The sequence below is a fragment of the Erigeron canadensis genome, chromosome 4, assembly GCF_010389155.1.
Source record: "Erigeron canadensis isolate Cc75 chromosome 4, C_canadensis_v1, whole genome shotgun sequence".
Classification (NCBI taxonomy): Eukaryota; Viridiplantae; Streptophyta; class Magnoliopsida; order Asterales; family Asteraceae; genus Erigeron; species Erigeron canadensis.
Window position 1 is genome coordinate 32,700,369 of NC_057764.1, and position 20,538 is coordinate 32,720,906.

At 36.2% G+C, this 20,538-nt stretch overlaps 3 protein-coding genes across 4 annotated transcripts; all 3 read right to left on the minus strand.

Moving 5' to 3' along the window:
• Positions 1-299: 299 nt before the first annotated feature.
• On the minus strand, positions 300-3,019 carry LOC122597788 (F-box/kelch-repeat protein At3g23880-like). 2 transcript variants are annotated; one of them, XM_043770358.1, is made up of 4 exons: positions 2,764-3,019; positions 1,389-2,357; positions 1,030-1,154; positions 300-580 (listed from the first exon to the last, which is right to left on the minus strand). In XM_043770358.1, exons 2-3 carry the CDS (start codon positions 2,349-2,351, stop codon positions 1,131-1,133), a joined length of 987 nt encoding a protein of 328 aa, XP_043626293.1. In that variant the 5' UTR covers positions 2,352-2,357; positions 2,764-3,019; the 3' UTR covers positions 300-580; positions 1,030-1,130. The 2 variants fall into 2 exon arrangements, with proteins under 2 accessions (XP_043626293.1, XP_043626292.1); XM_043770357.1 differs by lacking the exon at positions 1,030-1,154.
• Positions 3,020-5,764: 2,745 nt separating this feature from the next.
• Positions 5,765-9,507, minus strand: LOC122597434 (F-box/kelch-repeat protein At3g23880-like). The gene is made up of 2 exons (XM_043770028.1): positions 9,234-9,507; positions 5,765-6,057 (listed from the first exon to the last, which is right to left on the minus strand). Exons 1-2 carry the CDS (start codon positions 9,505-9,507, stop codon positions 5,765-5,767), a joined length of 567 nt encoding a protein of 188 aa, XP_043625963.1.
• A 3,173-nt stretch (positions 9,508-12,680) lies between these two features.
• Positions 12,681-13,317, minus strand: LOC122597435 (F-box protein At3g07870-like). Its single transcript, XM_043770029.1, has 2 exons — positions 13,038-13,317; positions 12,681-12,970 (listed from the first exon to the last, which is right to left on the minus strand). The coding sequence occupies exons 1-2, from the start codon at positions 13,315-13,317 to the stop codon at positions 12,681-12,683; spliced, it is 570 nt and encodes a 189-aa protein (XP_043625964.1).
• Positions 13,318-20,538: the final 7,221 nt, after the last annotated feature.

The following is a 20,538-nucleotide window of genomic DNA, read 5'->3' on the forward strand; positions in this document are numbered from 1 at the left end:
TACCCGATAAGAATACATCTTGAAAAACTTTAGTGCTGAATGCGATCTGGGCCCATAATTGCAAAAAGAAAAGTTCATCCATTGTCAAATTACAACTTTGGGCGGTTAAAACATATAATGAAGATCCACATTTCTTTATTAAAGCTTGTAAAATTCCGACCCTTTATTATTATATTCTTTCAAATAATGAATGTAAACTTATGCAGAGTTTGTTGGCATCTTTTTGCAACTTAGTGATGATCACCAATCACTTGAATTGATTTAATTATTGTACTATTAACAATTCAAAAAACACTATATTTAGACCATGAATCACAAACGATCGACTGAAATCCATCAAACACAAGCGAATGAAGTACATCAAATTAAAGTTGTTCTGAAACAACAAAATTAAACAAGATACGATAGGAAGATAGGGCCTAAAAATGTCCAGCAAATAAAAGCATCACAACTTTTCTTACTCCTGCAGAAAAAAGCCAAGTACTTAAGCTAATATCTCTTGGTGACTTGATCCTTGAACAATTCTATAACATTAAACTGTTGCCTTCTTTGCACGAATTGGCGGATCTTCCTTAATTAACTAAGACATGAAAATGGGAAGGAAGTTAATGGATGCCCGGCCAATTGTTACGATAGAACAAAAGGATAAATAGCAGGCAATATGATGCGAGTCTGATTAAACAGCAGAAGATGAAACTCTGATAAATCCTATTTGGAGCTGTAAGATATGTTCTTAAAGTCTCGTTAGTCATTCTCATGTAACTGTGTACACAATTGGCTCAACTAAGACCAGTGATATATATGCAGCAGATATGATGATTGCGTTTAGAAAAGAAAAGATATTCTTGAACATATATGAAAATAATCTGGAAATTTCATTTGGAACTGTAAGATATTATCATAATGTCTCATTATGGTCATCTGTTAAAAATCATCTGTTCGGATCGAAAAGCTAGAAATTGAGCAGATTTGATGCATTATCCATACCTACAATGCCTAGTGAGATAGATAATACTAATACAAACTTACCTTTGGGATCAATATTAGAAGAAAAGGCATCATAATGCATGCCTACTCTTACCCACTCCCCACCTAGGCGCCTATTCCTTCCCACTTGCAAGGATGCCTGCCTATTTCTCCCCATCCCCTCCCGGCTTAGAAAAAGACAACAAAAGACAAAAAATAATCAAGGAAGTAGGTGCATGTAACAGTCAAAATAATAGGCAACATGGTCCCTAATTTGCTCCCCACCCCACCGGTGCTTAATAGGCGGATCAGTGTTCATGCAAGTGATTATTAGGTGCCTACTCCATGCCTACGGCATACCATCCACCCTAAGAGTCAAAGAAAGAACAAATGAAATAAGATCATAAGTAATTAGTACTCACCATAAAAATCCTCTTCCTCTTTCTTTTTTGTTTCTTGTTAAAATGAAAATGGGGAGATACAAGGCTCTGCACAAATACAGGGGCACTAATATAATTAAAAGTCTGGGAAAAACTCAGATTATAATGGAAGAAGGACTTAGCTTTATTATAAGACTCCAGCTCTAATACTTTCACGTCTTGTATAATATCTTCATCCCATTGGAGAAGAGGCGACAACAATTCCCAAGACTGTTTGTCATTGTAATTTTTCATAACCCATTTGGGATGGTCATGTTTGTAATAACTAAATAATAAACATTCTTCAATAATCCCCAGCCGGGTTTGCCAAGTGTCACGTTTGTCATGAGCTGGTGTTGGAATTTCTTTAAATTCCCCTTTAGATAAATGAAAAGAAAGTATTACTGTATTGTGATTTTGATCACACATCAGCCAGTGAAGTGCCCCATTGCATAAGATACCAGCAGACTTTATACCAAGAACACACCTCAACATTCCTTTACAAGATTTCGTACCATGATCATTTGATTTCAAAGATAACAGATAAAAATGTGTAACATTCTCCGCATATCTGCCTAGAATAACCTTGTAATCATCTGAGGATGAATCATAACCAAAACCATAAAGATTTGGTTTGAAATCAAAATGATAATTGCGGAAGTAGGGGTGTTTCACGAATTTCCGCTCTCTAGTACAGGGATTGAGTACACAAAGTTTAGTATGATCGGAATTATATATACATACAAGACCATTGGAAGAACCAACCAGAATATTTTTCGGATCCTCTTTTATAATGATCCTCGTACGTCCAACGGCATTATTATGTTTCAGATGGAAGTCAACAAAACGAGAACTGGAGATGACAGAATACCACGACTTACAAACGCTCTTGCACTGTATAATATCTCTCACAGCCAATCTAAAGAATATCTTCTCAAGGATATCATCAAACACAACCTCTGCCATCGAAACCTGATCAAATAAATGGTTAGTTATTATCATTATTCCGAATATAAGACATGGCCTCCCACTTTTATTCATAACACTTGTAACTAATATGTTTAGGCCTTGTTTTTTTTTACTTGATAAACTTAATAATTAATCATTCAGTCAAATTTCATAATTACTTAATAAACAAAATTAACCGTCAATTACCTATATTTTACTTAATAAATATATGCATTATTTATATACATCCAGTCACTTAATACACATTAATGACTAAAAAAATAAACGGGCCCTTAGTGTGACGTGTAATAGTTGCAAAGCCTAAGGACTTAATAAGTTGAAAATATAGTAAATAACCGAATAGCAGTTATAGGTAGTTGAAAATATTCTACGGTGGTGGAAGAACGGTAACAGGAAAAGAAGAGCTTACTTGAAATATAATCGGAAGAGCACGTCGGAGACGGTGGTACACAACCGGAATCAACAAACAACCGGCGGGAGCTGTAGACGGCAATAAGGACACAAATAACTTCAATCATACTCTTGAAGAAGAGGAGGAACAAACCGATTGAAGTAATTGTTCACACAAATCAAAAACCAGTGGAAGAAATTAGGGTTTTTTTTTTTTATTTTTTGGGGGGAAAATTTTGTGGAGCGAAGACCGACACAAAAGACGTTTGGGTTTTAATCTGGAACAACCAGATTATTAAGTGGGCCGATAAATTTTTGGACTCTTATATGTAATCAGATTTCTAACCACGTTACAATTTACTAATTTAGTGATTCACAACACTTTTATTTAATAGATCCGGTTTTTTTTATGGCGCCTGGTATTCTGATCATGATTTTAGTAACCCGACCAGATTATTAATAACAGGAGCTTACTTTTTACTCTATCATATATACCATTATAGATATGGGGGCCCACACTTTTTGGTTGGGATACCAAAAAGTGTGGTTGGGATACCCATAGTGTTTTTTATTTATGGATTTAATAATTAAGAAGTTAATGCATTTAGTCAAATTTTATGTTTTTTTTACTTAATAAACAAAAATAACTATAAATTACATATATTTATTTAATAAATACAGACATTATTTATACATCCAGTCACTTAATACATTCGGTACTTACGATTAAAAAAAAAACACATTCAACACTTAATTACTAAAAAAAAACGGACATAGATGCCGTTTGTAAGGACATGGCCTCAAACCCGTAATTTTGATTATATTTGGTCTTAGGCCAATAATTACTTTACGTAATGTGAATTGTGAAAAATTACAAAGTCTATGGATCAAAGATGAGTATCCTTCACGTCGGTCCAACCGAATGGGTATCCGCTGGATCAAGGATATGTATCATCAAACACAACCTCTGTCTGCAATGGATTTTTAAGATCTAATAATTAAAGTTTTCTTTTTATAATATTTCGTAAATCTCCATCGATTTCCCGACTTGATCAGGTTTTAAGTTAACGCGTAAACGTACATGGTACATCACAACTTTCCAGGCCCATGCCCAAAAACAATACATCTTGAAAAACCTTTGTGTTGAATTCGATTTGGGCCCATAATTGCAAAAAGAAAAAGAAAAAGTTCATCCATTGTTAAATTTTGAAAAACAACACTGCAAACAATATTGCATTTGTTCACACTTTTAGGTGAGTGTGAACAAATTAAAAATTTTGTCAGTAGAAGTTTATTGAATTAAAAGTGTATGGAAATTTTTACATCTAAACGATTGAAAAAACACTATATTTAAAACCATGAATCACAAATGATCGACTGAAATCCATCAAACACGAAATCCATCAAACACAAGCACATCAAGTACATCAAATTAAAGTTGTTATGAAACAACAAATGTCCTGCAAAAAAAGCATCACCACTTTTCTACTCCTGCAAGTACTTGAGCTAATTTTCGATCTCTGTGGCTTTGATCCTTGAACAAATCTATAACATCAAACCGTTGCCTTCTTTGCACCAATTGCCAGATCTTCCTTACTTAACTGAGACAAGAAAATGGAAAGGGAGTTAGTGGATGCCCCGGCCAATTATTACGATAGAAGAAAAAGGATAAATAACAGGCATATGATGTCGGTCTGATTAAACAGCAGAAGATGAAACTCTGACAATCCCATTTGGAGCTGTAAGATATTTTCTTAAGGTCTCGTTAGTCATTATCATCATCTTTAACATAATGATTGAAAGTAAGTAGAGTGGAAAGATGTGAAACCACAGTAACATTTAAAATTCATCAGGCTGCAATAAGAAATTCACAGTTAAATATGTACACGATTGGCTCAACAAAGATCAATGATCATGTGTCCCAGTAGGATCAAGAACAATTAAGAAATATGTAATAATCTTTTAATAGAAAGAATTGTTGTATTACACACTTGTTTTTGCCTACCGTACATATTCTATATATACTAGTCGAATGGTTACGAGTGAACCATTGTGACTATTCGGTGGTGGTGTTTGGTGGTAACCGCCACCCTTCTATGGTGGTGTTGATGGTTGTGTCTTTAGGCCAACCATTGCAATCTTTCAAGTATTGTCTAATTACATAATCACACCTTCTAATTACATACTAATATAACTATGCCTATAAGTCTTCGTTTTTAAGTTAGTCGATGGTTAATTCCAACAGATCAATATGCATCAGATATGATGATTGTGTTTAGAAAATCATATGTTTAGAAAACTAAAGATATTCTTGAACAAAAATGAAAATCATTTGGAACTGTAAGATATTATCATAAAGTCTCGTTATGATTATCTATTAGAAAACCCGCTCAAATAGAAAAGCTAGAAACTAAGAAGATTTGATGCATTATGCATGCCTACAATGCCTAGTGTGACAGATAATACTAACACAAAGTTACCTTTGGGATTAATATTAGAAGAAAAAGCATCATAAATTATAAACATTGCATGCCTACTCCTACCCACTCCCCACCCAGGCGTCTATCCCTCTCCATTTGCAAGGAATGCATGCCTATTTCTCCCCATCCCCTCCACACTTAGAAAAAGACAAAAGACAACAAAAGACAAAATAATAATCAAGGAAGATTGGAAGAAGGTGCATGTAACAGTCAAAACAATCGGCAGCATGGTCCCTAATTCACTCCCAACCCCACCGGCGCCTAATAGGCAGGGCGTGCAGGTGCCTATTAGGTCCCTACTCCATACCTATGGCATACCGTCCACCCTAAGAGGCTAAGAGTCAAAGAAAAAACAGACGAAATAACATCATAAGTAATTAGTACCCACCATAAAAGTCCTCTTTCTCTTTTGTTTCTTGTTGAAATGAAAATGGGGAGATACAAGGCTCTTCACAAATACAGGGGCACTAATATAATTTAAAGTCTTGGACAAACTCGGATGATGATGGAAGGACTTAGCTTCATTATAAGACTCCAGCTTTAATACTTCCACATCTTGTATAATATCCTATCCCATTGGGGAAGAGGCGGCAGCAATTCCCAAGACTGTTTGTCATCGTAGTTTTTCATTAGATGGTCACGATTGGAATAACCACATATGCATAAACATTCTTGAATAATCCCCAACCGGGAATACTCACATCTGTGATGAGCTGGAGTGGGAATTTCTTTGAATTCCTCTTTAGATAAATGAAAAGAAAGTATTACTGTATTGTGATTTTGATCACGCATCAGCCAGTGAAGTGATCCATTGCATAAGATACCAGCTAAGCCTGGCAATCCATACCCAAAATAAGATAAGCGGGTCAAATTGGGTAAAATTTAACACTTGTTGGGTTTGATTTGGGTATGGGGAAACAAACGAAACGGGTTTGAGACACAACCCCTTAAATTCAGATTTGTAACCTGTGGGTCGAGCGGGTCTACACTACCACCACAAACGGGTTTGATAAATTTCACTATTTCAAATCCATTGTCTTTTAAATCTTCCTTCCGGCTATAGATTCAACACTGCTTGTTGAGTGTTGTATATATATATATGTATATATAGTGAGATATAATATATAGATATATATATATATATATTCTATACATATACATATATATATATATATATATAGAGGAAAGTTATTTTTAGTACAAGGGTTTAAAAAAGTACAAAAAGTACAAGGTATTTCCTCTTTTTTCTTCCTTCTTCCTTCCATCTCCGACCACCACCACCACCACCATGATCATCTCCGACCACCACCATGATCCTCCGACGACGGCGACCATCTCCGGCGAGAGTTACACATGTGTAACTAACTTACACATATGTAAGTACAACTTTTTTTTTAGCATTCTAGGGTCTAAAATTTCTAGGTTTTTTCCTTCGCGAGACAATCACCACCAGCCACCATCATCTCCGACCACCCCAACCACGGCGCCGGCGCCGGCATCAAGGGCTTCGCCCGTACCATAGCAAACCGTCACCATTGGATCGCCGCCCATAAAATCCATACGATTCCCATATGCGTCCCTTGACGGTTAGCTTAGAACGGATGAGGGCCTCTGGCCCGTACCGTATCCACCCGAAAACGAACCTGATTCTCGCCGGAAAGTTAAATTACACATGTGTAAGTTGTAGTTACACATGTGTAAGTCTCGCCGGAGATGGTCGCCGTCGCCGGAAAATCATGGTGGTGGTCGGAGATGATCATGGTGGTGGTGGTCGGAGATGGAAGGAACAAGCATGTGTAAGTTAACTTAGACATGTACTTTTTGTACTTTTTTAAATGCTTATACTATAAATAACCCACCCCTATATATATATATTTCTACAGTAGCAACTAACAAGTGAGGCTATGGAGTATAAATGTTTGTTTTCATTTTCGTTTTATGTGTACAGAGAGAATAGAGAAAGATAGAGAAAGTGATAAAAGGATATGGATGAACTTTATTATATTTTATCTTTTTACACTCTTTTATGCGGGGGTAATATTAATATATACTGTAATACTGATATAATTTATCTTCTTTTCAAACTTATTGTTTTGTAATATTGAAGGATAATAATGTAATATTTTATAGCTAATAAGTAAAGACTTCTATTTAATTATCGGAAACAAGAAATCAGACAAATCTTTTTTGCACATACATGGAAAAAAAAAAATTTGCGGGTAAACCCGCACCCGACCCATACCCAACCCGCTTTGACCCGCACCCATTTGACCCACATCTCCAAAATGACCCGTTTGGACCTGCACCCGTTTTGACCCGTTACCCAAACCCGGCCAACCCGCCCATTTTGCCAGGCCTAATACCAGCATACCCTCTACCAAAAACACATCTTCAATTTCCTTTAAAAGATGTCGTATCATGATCATTTGATTTCAAAGATATCGGATAAAAATGTGTAACATTCTCCGCATATTTGCCTAGAATAACCTTGTAATCACCTGAGGATGAATCATAACCAGAACCATAAAGATCTGGTTTCGGATGACAACAATTATTGTGAAAGTAGGGGTGTTTCACGATTTTCCGCTGTCTAGTACAAGGATTGAGTACACAAAGTTTAGCATTATCAGAATTATACGAGTATATACATAGAAGACCATTGGAAGAACCAACCAGTGACTACTATATAGCAGACCATAGAAGACCTTGAAAAAAAATGAGTCGCAAGGTTCATTTTAAAGTACATATAGCATGAAGTACATCAAATTGAAGTTGTTCAGAAACGACAAAAAGAAGATACGATACCAAAGCTCAAAAGAATAAATAAGTTACATCATATAGCAATGCTCAACAAACTAATATCTTGACACAAAATTGATAACACTGTAAGTAGTTACTGTAATAGTTAAAGGACTCTGCCTTAGCTGAAAATGTCTTGCAGAAAAAGCATTACCAATTTGCTACTTCTGCCTGCAGAAAAAAGCAGAGTACATAAACCAATTCGCTATCTGTGTCTCCTTAATCCAATCTATAGCATCAAACTGTTGCCTTCATTGCACACATTGGCGGACGTTCCTGTCATCAACTGAGAAATGAAAATGGGAAGGAAGTTAGTGGGTGCCCAATTGTTACGATAGAACAAAAGGAAAAGTAACAGGCATATCATGTCTGTCTGATTAAACAGCAGAAACGGAAACTATATGACGACAATCCCATTTGGAACTGTAAGATATTTTCTTAGTCTGGTTAGTCATTATCATCATCTTTAAAATAATGATTGAAGGTAAGTAGAATGGAAAGATGTGAAACCAAGCTAAGAATTAAATTTTAGCAGGCTGCAATAAGCAATTCGCATGTAAATGTATACACAATTGAATCAATGATCAATATGCACATATGATGATTGTGTTTAAAAAATATATTTTTAGAAAAGTAAAGATATTCTTAAACAAAGATGAAAATCATTTGGAAAATCTTATTGGAACTTTTAAGATATTATCTTAAAGTCTCATGATGATCATCTGTTAGAAAATCATCTGTTAGAAGAGAAAAGAAATTATGAAAGGAGAAGATTTGATGCATTATGCATGCTTAGTGAGATCATTAATTGATACTAACACAAACTTACCTTTGTGATCAGTATTAGAAGAAAAATCATGATAATTTATAAACATTGACACCAAATCAGAAAGTAGCAATACGTACATAAATAACTTCTTGTTTATAAATAGTATAAGAGTTAAAGAAAGAACCGATGGAAATAACATCATAAGTAATTAGTACCCACCATGCATAAAAGTCGTCCTCCACTTTCTCTTTTGTATCTTGTTAAAATGACAATGGGGAGATACAAGGCTCTGCACAAATTCCGGGGCACTAATATATTCTGGATTTTCGGACAAATGGATATTATAACGTAAGAAGGTCGTGGCTCGACGATAAGATTTTATCTCTAATACTTTCACGTCTTGTAGGTAGGGGTGTCTCACGATTTTCCGCTCTCTTGTACAGGGATTGAGTACACAAAGTTTAGGGCCGGAATTAAATATGCATACAAGGCCATTGGAAGAACCAACCAGATTATTATACCCATCATCCCCTATACTGATCCTCGTACGTTGAGTGGTATTATTATAATTATGTTTCAGATGGGAGTTGATAAAACCAGAACTAGAGATGACAGAAAACCATGACTTACAAACGCTCTTGCACTGTATAATATCCTTCACTTCCAATCTTAAGAATATCTTCTCAAGGATATCGTCAGGGACAACCTCTGCCATCTGAATATAATTAAGCAAAACAGATGAATTTTGTGATTTTAATCGATAAAACTTTCAGTTCTTAATTTCTCTTCCAACGACTTAATTGGTGGTGATCACGTAATTGGTTTTTATGTTACGGTTTCTAAACCTATATGATATGATAACTCTGCAGGCCCTATAGGACACGGCTTCCAACTTTTATTGGCCCATAATCTATACCAAATCCACTTTTCAACTTTCAACATTCAATTTCAACAATGTACACGTAATAATACATGATGTACCATATATCAATGCTTATCAATGCATACAACTTTCTATCTCCTCCATAAATCATTTTATTCTTCTAATTCTTTCAAAATATTTTATCTCAAAAACCGTACATCGATAAATTATAAAAGTTATATGGGTGTTCTTAAAATTTTATGCTCTTTTATTAGAGATGTCATTCGATATACTTTCGACGAATTTTAAATCTGAGGATGGAGCCCGACTAAGACATTTGGCTATGACACTCTTTGACATATCACCTCTTATAACCTATCACACTCTATGACCTATCACCCTCATTATTTTACCGCTGCAACGCATGGGTACTTGCTCTCGTTTGTAAAAAAGAAAAAAAAGTTTTAACACTTGCAGCTCAGCTATACAGCCCATCAGTTAGGCCCACTGGAAAGAGTAGTCGTTGGATCTTTTGTAACGGCCCAATAATTTTATTAGTTCATCACAATATACAACTTTTACAACTATTGTCTAAGTTAATGCATAATTTTGCTGTTAAATCAAAAGTTATGGTAAGTAAACTCCTAGCTCAATTGATTTGGAAGGAAAGGAAGAGTAGACTATATAAACTGATAAGCAGGCTTAAAGATAATGCGAGGGATCAAATTGAGGATGTGATAAAGTGCAAGTTTCGATTAGATTAAAGTTATGGTAAGTAAACTCCTAGCTCAATGGGTAATGCTTGATGGAGTGGGATAAAGAGGCCTAGAAGTGTATATCTTGATGGAGTTCTACTTCAATTTTTAACGGAGTGCTGGTGGATATGAAGACTGAGCAGTGGATTTGAAAGGCCATTGGTGATGCTGAAAAGATCGTAGCATATAGAATGTTTTACACATAGATTGTGTTAGAATTGTTATTGTATTTTTAAACAATTTTTTTATAGAAATATAGAACAGGCTTTGTCCTGCCTGTATTATTGGCTCGAGTCTTGTTAGTGCTAGGCATATCTTTTAGTTTTTTTAAAAAAGTGTGAATTATTCGTAAATATCGGGAGGTTTTGCATATGATGTCTTGACCGGGTTCGCTCTAGAGAACACTCTTGCTAAAAACACGCAGTTTTTACAAGTGATATCATCACAAACACAGAGAGTCAAAACAGATTCCCGAGTTCTCGAACCGGGGATCCTTCCAGTTTGAATTATTAATTTCCACAATATTTTATTTTCAATTCGTTTCTGTTTGTTGACTTTGTTCAATTCTCATATATCTATCACTATTTTCATTTTATTTACACTATTTTCCTTGTATTTATCACTGTTTTATATATTCTTAAGCTAGATTTAGTTCCCGTATTTATCACTATTTTCATTTTATTTACACTATTTTCCTTGTATTTACACTATTTTCCTTGTTATTCTATCATACTTGACAAATGATTAGGTAAAAAATAAACTAATGGATAACTTTATAACTTTATATACATCACACTTGCAATAGTTGCGGCCCTTTCGTCTTTCCTTTTCAAGTTATGGCAAAAGAAGAAACAAGAGTTTGAACTTGGTCTTCGTGATTGAGTTGGTTCGATCAAGGTACAAATACTGATGGACTGAATTTCTATATTCATTAGCAGAATATATATGAATTTTTTGATTTGTCGCAACTGTTTGGTCAATAACTACAGTATTTCTTAGTAATGAAAATAAGAAATTGTAAAATAGGATCATGTTATTGCAATTGCATGCTGCTGCTCAGCGTTAAAGGTGGCAAGATGGGTGGGTTGGGTAACAGTTTGAGTTTAAATGGATCAAAATAGACTGGGTTGTTTAAGGTTGACCCACAAACTATGTTTTGTCCCCTAAATCAATAGCTAATGAAGTTTACTTTGCATTCGATGTGTGCTGTGTGCATCAAAAATAGACTTTTTTCGACTTTCAACCCGTTTCCCCTTTAAGATAAAACAGAACTTGCATCGACCCATTTATATCTAAATGACTTGAAACTACCACTGTAACTCAACATCATACGATATAAATAGTTTTTGATAGCATGTTTCAGCTAAACATGACAATTTGTCATCAAAGGAAGTAGAAATTCTTCATGGGTTATGCATGCTGTAGCACTTTATTTTTCCCTCTTTGCTGGTTTATGGGCATAAAAATCATTAATTACCAGCAGGGAGTATTTGGCAATAACATGTGCCTGTCATGACACAGAGGGTAACAGTATAGATACCGCATGATGAGGAGATCTTAAAGTTCTCACTATATCTGGTATAATTTGTATCGATATGACAAAAGTTGTACATACTCATCATTCTTCCTTTGTTCGAGATGTAGTGGTTTTTTCATGTTCTTTCTTCCTGTTTATGTTTATTGGTGGATGGAACTGTATGATAATTTCTTAACGTCTCATTATCACCATCAACTTTAATATAACGATTGAAGTAATGAAGGATAGTAATATGTGAAACCGCGCTAAGATTCAGCAATTGGAAATTCTCAAATAAATGCATACACAGTTGGCTCAACTGATTAAGAAAAATGATCAATATGCAGATATGATGACTAAGTTTAGAAGATCATCTGCTAGAAAAGATAACATATTTTAAAGGAAAAGATTTGATGCATTGTGCATGCTTAGTGAGATCAATAATACTAACACAAACTTACCTTTGGGATCAATATATATTACAACAAAAAAGCATCAAATTCATAAACATGGACACCAAATCAGAAAGTAGCAGTAGGTAATTAACTTCTTGTCTATAGTAAGAGTCTCTTGTTAACATGGATAGATACAAGGCTCTGTACAAATAGTGGGGCACCAATAGATATTTGAGCCTCAGACAAAGGCAAATTACGACGGAAGAAGGTCTTGCTTTGATAATAAGACTTCAGCTGTAATACTTTTAAGGTGTGTGCAATAATATCCTTATCCCATCGGGGAAGATGCGGTATCAATTCTCAAGATTGTGTATCATTGTAGTTTTTCATTGCCCATTTGGGTTGGTCACATGAGGATTCATCAAATATACACAAACATTCTTCAACAATCCCCAGCCGGGTATGATCAGTAACCTTGCATCTGTGATCAGCTGGAATGGGAATTTCTTTGAATTCATCTTTAGATAAATGAAAAGAAAGTATGTGTTGTACTGGATTCCTGTTTTGATCAGCCATAAGCCAGTGAAGTGCCCCATTACATAAGATACCAGCAGAGTTATAAGCAATAGTAATGTGGAAGTCTCCAACGACTTTACAAACATTTGATTTCAAAGATAACAAGTATAAGCGTATCAAATTCCTCAAAGGTTGACTTACAAGAACCAACCAGATAATCTCTCCATGACGATTCGACAGGGATTCTCCTACTTCCGATAGTAGTTTTATTTTTCCAATAATCGCCTTGCATAATGATCCTCCCAACTACAGGATTATTATTATTATGTTTCATATGGGAGTTGACAAAAGCAGAACAGGAGATAGATCTGGAGATGCCAGAATACCATGACTTGCAAACGCTCTTGCATAGGACAATATCCTTCACGGCCAGTCTTACGAGTATCTGCTCGAGGATATCATCAAACACGACATCTTCCATCGAACCCTGAGCTTATTAATATAGTTGGTTTATTATTATTCCGAATATATACAAGCAAAGAAGATAGATTTTGTGATCGATAAAAAAAATTTCTTTTCTTAATTTCTCTTTCGACGACTTAATTAGTGATCAGGTGATTGGTTTTTATGTTAATGGTTTCTAAATATATATATAATAGGTATTTTACTCGCACGATGTGCGGCAAGAAAAAGAATTGTTTAATACATACATGGAAAAAGGTTTTTTAGGGAAAAAATATAGGGTTAAGTGCACCGAAATGTAACTAACTATGGCTGAAATGTTATATGTGCACAATTTCAAGTTTACCTTTATTGTATGCGTGGACTTCCAAAAAGAATGATAAATCTTTTTCAGATTCATTAATAAAATTTACAAACTTAATTTTTTATTTATATATATATTTTTGTAAAACTAAGTCATTGAATTGAAAGGATGGAAAGAACTCACATTGTTTTGGATGAATTAGATATAAACTCATTGTGTTGGACAGATTTTTCATAATGGACAGGAAAGATATTGAAGGAAATTGCTAAACTAAAAAGATAAATAAATATATACACTCAAGATTTATAATATATGTAACTATCTTTGCCTACAAAATATGAATCTAATATTATTATTTTTAAACGAGATATGAGATTTAATGATAAATAATGGATGCAATATATTGATGTCTTTGTATACGTTGTTTTTTTTAAACTTAATATACATTGGTTTTTTTATTTAATATTTATTTAATAGATAAATATTGTTAAAAACATATGGAGATGTCATGTAGATAAAATCCTACGTGGCAACTTTTTAGCATAAGGCATAACCGTGAATTCAAAGTGTCCATAACGTGTACGAAAGGCCGTCTTGGGAATATCATCTTCATGGACACGTAATTGGTGGTAACCCGACCGCAAATCAATCTTTGAAAAGAATCGAGCACCTTGGAGTCGGTCAAATAAATCATCAATCCTTGGGAGAGGATAACGATTCTTCACTGTGAGTTTGTTTAGTTCACGATAATCGATGCACATACGGAAAGAACCGTCTTTCTTTCTGACAAATAGGACCGGTGCACCCCACGGTGAATGACTAGGGCGGATGAAACCCTTTTCTTGAAGTTCTTTGAGTTGGGCGGCCAACTCTTGCATTTCGGTGAGGGCTAAGCGTTAAGGTGCTTTGGCTACGGGAGAAGCATTTGGAATGAGATCAATACGGAAATCAAGTTCACGAGATGGAGGCAAACCCGGTAAGTCATCCGGGAATACATCCATGAATCTATTAACCACGGGCACGGCTTTCAATTCGATTTTTGTGACATTAACATTATAAATTTTTCCTTCCCATGGTTCGGTTGTCTCGCCTTGAACTACTAACTCAACCCCATCATCTAATGGAATTCTCACCACTCGACTACCACAATCTATGACCGCGTTTATTGCCGACATCCAATCCATTCCCACGATCACATCAAAGCTACCGATATCGAAAGGAATCAAGTCTATCAAGAATGGGTGGTCACATAACTCTAAGGTACAATCACGAACAACTTGGTCAATTTTTGTTAAACCACCATTTACCATTTCAAGTTCAAAATAATATGATAAAGGACTAGGGCTAGCATCAATCAATGGAATGAAGCCATTGGAGATAAGACTAAAATCGGCACCCGAGTCAAATAATACGGTGGCATATTGATTGTTGAGAAGAAAAGTACCTGCCACGACGTTTGGATCAACACGAGCCTCGGCCGCATTCACGGCAAAAGCTCTTCCACGGGGGGCAAGTTGTCGTTGTTGAGCTTGTTGTTGTTGTTGTTGGCCTTGGTTTCCACGGTTTTGATTAGGACCGGCAATTTGGAGTTGATTAGGATGCACGGTCACTTGAACTTGTTGGCCAATAAGATTTGGGCACCGGTTTCGGTAGTGGTCTTGGCTACCACATTCATAGCAAGTACCCGGGGACATCGGGGGACGTCTCATGTTAAGAGGAGCAACATTCAATGGAGCAATAGAAGCAAACATCACATCTCATGGCGGGTTGATGGTGACGATTACACCTAGGGCATAAAGGATTAGCCCCGGCATAACCACCTTTCGGAGGCCCCACCGCCGGTACAACCGCCACAAAGACCTTCCCACCACGACTATGGTGTTTATGATCACGCCTCTCATCTCTCTAGGGGCCGCTTGACTCGGCCACATCTTTCCTTTTGTTGTCATTCTTGCTTAATTTACCACCCCTAATAAGCTCCAAAGTCACACTAGCGACACGGGTGGTTGCCTCCTTGTATGTGGAGGGCATGGTAGGGTGAGAAACAAGCATTCTCACTTCGTGAGGCAATCCCGCCACATACTTCTCAACCTTCACTTCTTGCGGTCTCACATAATGGGGAATGAGCCTAGAGAGTTGGCCAAAACGGCGAGTGTAACCCTCATAGTCTCTTCCTTTCATGGCAAGTTTAGAGAATTCTACTTGCAAGTTCCGCATTTCATGAGCTGGGCAATATTTAGCGATTATCATATTTTTAAACTCTCCCCATTGAAGATTGGTAGCCACATCAATCCCCACTTCTTCAACCTCCTCGTTCCACCATTCAAGAGTACCACTCTTCAACATACCGGTGGCATAAGTAATTCGTTGGTGGTAAGCACAACCACTTCGGACGATGATTGCTTCAATCGCCTCCAACCACTCTAGACACCCCGTAGCACCACCATCCCCATGAAATTCCGGAGCCCCACATTGCTTGAAGTCTTTAAACAAACATCCTTGTTGATAAGCGTCATGGCCCCCTTGTTGAACAAAGCCTTCTCCATTTGCATTCACATCCTCTTCTTCATTTTCGTTTTCATTTTCATTCTCAACATTCTCCTCTTCAACTTCTGGCTCTTCTTGAGGACCTCTAGCATCCATGGCCGTTTGAATTCGGGTCACTAGATCCGGCATGACGTCATTTAAGGCTTGAGTGATAACCTCGATTGATATTCGAGGGTTTGCACCACCCCGACCACCTCGGCCACCACGACCTCCTCGACGTCCTCTACCACCACGTCCTCCTCTACCACCACGTCCTCCTCTACCACCACGTCCTCCTACATTTGCTTCTTGTTCATCTTGATGTCGGGGATTTCTCACGACTCTCTTTGGTCTAACCATTATTTCCTGAACACACGTGTTAGATTCAACAAGTTAGTTCTCACAATTCACACACGAGTTAACCAAAGTTTATCATCACGAAACAAGCATTTCATATCTAGGGTTTTCCCTAGACCGTCTAACATGCATATCTCTACGGGGATTTTATCATGGCAACAATCTACCCTTCATCGATCATACAATCCACAATCAACCATGCAATCACGAATCATTCAAGATAATATAAAATGGGTCAAGTCACGACAAGGCGGGTAAAGCATAGTCCGAATCTTGACATCAACATTCAATACATTAAAGGTGTATGTATACAGGGTGTACCAGCGGCTAACCCTCCACACCGTTAACATATCGAATGGTCGTCAGGGTTCGGTTCCGTTATGCTCTCTAAGTATCGGTCGGGTATGTATACAGGGTGTACCAGCGGCTAACCATCCACCTAACCAATACTCATTAAGCATATCGGGTTTCCTACTATACTTCATCCACGATGTGCAATCCACGAGACCATTAACTTTACATGACATAGGATAACCATAAATTTGTTGATCAAGCGCCTCTAGGGTTACCGAATGTCATACTCCGTTAATACCCTCATTTCACTTTGCTAGGGTTAAACAATAAACTATAAAAATATACGTTAACGTTCGTTCGGCAAGTCACGGTGTATCCCGACACTAACACATACGTCAATCAAGTCATCACATAACAATCAAGTCATAAGAAACCTACGAACTCCGTTTAAACAAGTTTTATGCATCATACAATTCACATTGCGTACAAAATTTCCTATCATGCATGCTAATTATGAAATAAGGGTGCAATGGCTATAGGCTAGGTCAATCCACCTAACTCTCTACAACCATGGCTCTGATACCATTCTGTAACACCCCAACAAGGCGGAATCATGAGGGTTACGTACTAAGCACAACACGACATGGAAATTAAGTAGAGACAAGTCTAGATGCATTTAATAGGATTGGAAATCCATGCAATCATTCAATTACAATCTCGAGATCATACAAAAATGCATAAGGAGCATGACCATCAAACGTTTACAAAAGATGGCATATGATCCTAAGCATAACCCATAATCGGGAACTATAAATCACGGATCCATGATATAGTCCAAGTCCAATCCTAGCATGCAAACAATCAATCATCATCCATCACGTCTTTGATTCACCTGTTCACCTGAAAAGTGTACTAAAACGGGTCAACATAAAGTTGGTGAGTTCGTAGGTTTAAATAATGAGAATTTAGTGTGTCGGGATATCCACCGTTAACGATATACGAGGATTAGGATACCTAATCACGTCCAAGGAACCCTAAAAGGTTTCACGTTATCACAAGTCAACACAAATCAAAATCAACGTCCAATAATCGTCCATATACATGCAATATGGTCCACATTTAGGTTAAACAACCCATATCCACGGTAATGTTCATACCGGGTGTGGATTCGTCAATCCACCGTCCACGTCCACGTCCACGTCCACGTCCACGAATATATGAATAACATAACGTCTTATATAATATAAACCAATGACTATTATCACATATATACGTCCATTAACACATATACGCCCCGTTCCATATTATAACAAGGTATATCATCCGACAACATTTAAACGACCAAGTACACTTTCCACCCCAAATAATGTAAACATAGGGGCTACGAAACTCACCTTTGCTTTATATCGTCAAGTTATAATTAAGTGTAAGTACTCGTCGAGTTGCTATGTCACGAACGTTCAAAGTCCACGACCTATCATTACATTTATATCACATGTGTTATTAATATGTAAGTATATAAATTTGTATGTAATTAGATGTAATTTAAACTAATTAAAAAGAAATCAATCTTTTAATTTTTGGACTTCCAGCCGTCCCCACCTAGCCCCTTGTATTTGGCATTACAAATATTAATATATATATATATATATATAAGAGTGTTTCAGTTTGATATCTTATATACAATATATATACATATATCAGTTTAGTCACCACTTCCACAAGTCAGCCTCAAAGAAAAAAAAAAAGAATATTTACTCCAAACTCCAAAATTCGATTACCACTCCTTAACACAAAACGGGTTAATGTGAAGTTCAGGTGGAAGCCCACTTGATTCAAGAACCGAAGGAGAAAGACTAGGACGATTCTGGAAAAAAAAAATTCATAAACCGAGCCACCGTAAGGTACGGTGGCTGTTGGCGTCCAGTACGGTAGGCAGACACATAGGGGACGTAAGCTACGGTAGAAATGGGCGTAAGGTACGGCCAGTCAGTCCTAACCGGCGTAAGGTACGGTGCACCCAGGCGTAGCTTACGGTCATCTGGAAAACAAGCTTTCGGCGTCTGCAAGGGCGTAAACAGAGAAGGACAGGCGTAAGGTGAAAATTGGGTTTCCAGAGAGGCGTAACCTACGCTGCAAAGGGCGTAGGCTACGCTGGTGCAGGGGAGAAACACCATTTCTGGGCAGAATTTTGAAAAACAAGATGGGTAAAGAGGTTTGACCAGAAAGTCAAAGTTGACTCCAATGTGTAGAACCCAAATTCCAGTCCTTGGATCCGATTTGAGGACAAATTAAGCATGTTCTAAGCTCTGTAAATCTGAGTTAATGTTTACAATTCAAATCCCATAACCAAAATGATTCAGAATCATCATAGTTCAAAATTTTTGGATTTTGACCTAATTTTTATTAATAAAACCCTAATCTGGTTTAAATGGACTTTAAGTCCGAATTTTTAATCAAGGGATGTTTATGATAGACTAGATACAAGTTTCCAAACATAACCCATGCCAATAATTTGACTCGAAACATCAATCAACTGAAATGACCCGTTTTTGACCCATTTAGTATAATAAAACCTAGTTCGACTTTTACTCCGAATTAACTTGATTCTGGACCTAACTAAGTTTATATTTAGTATAAAACGTTGTTATAATTCTGAAACAATGAGTTTAAGACAAGTTAAACTTACCAATTCTCCAAACGAAGCTTGAACCCGAAATTGAGCTGAAAATCAATTATTTCTTGCACTTGAAGATTTGGTCTTTTGGTATGATGATTACTTGATGATAAAGATGAAGTATTCAATGCAAACTTAGTTTGAACTACATTTAATGATCATAGAATTTAGTGAGGTAGAGGGTGTAAGAATTTGTCTTGCATTCAATGAGAGAAAGAGAGATGAAAGCAAAAATGGATGGATAAGAGTGGAGGGAGGGGGATTGGGTGATGGATAGGGTTGGGTCATGGATGATGATCCATGAGTCATGGGTCGACCCCTGGATCACCCGATTACATTTCCAATCAAAATAAACGTCAATTAACGTCCTAAACTGTATTGATACATCCACGTAGTTTCAACTAGCAATCACACACGTTTTTAATACATAAATAAATAAATGAACTATTTAAGTCAGTTAGCGTAGTCATTCATTTAGTACGTTCGGGTCAACGAGTCGAGAATCAATTAAGCCACAAAGTCATGGAACTAAATCAAGATTATCAACGTTTAATATACGTTAATACGAGTCAAAAATCACAAATGTTACACTTTAAAATCTAAACCAAAACAAAAAAAAAAGTAACCATCGTTTGTATCCCTAAAACCAAAACAATCTACCTTTTATGTAAACTATAATATAATTAAAATCTAAAATAAATACAAATCAAATCATCAACAACACTGTCAGAATTGTAAAATAAACTCTTCAATAAAATAAAAGGGAATTCATCCACTCATTTCATATCTATATCTATATCATTAATATATATATATATATATATATTTCTATATACAAATCATAGTCACCCATCTTTCAAGTTCATAATTCAACCAAACAAATCATCCAAGAATCCAACCAAACTCTATATCTTTTTCATCTATATCTACATCTATAGAATTACATATAGATTAATAGATCTCCATATCTATCAAAATCAGTCACTAAATCCAAAGAAAATTTTTTTACCTTTATAATATAATCACAATTCTAACCCTATTATATAGACTTGATCTAATATATAAACAAATATATATATATA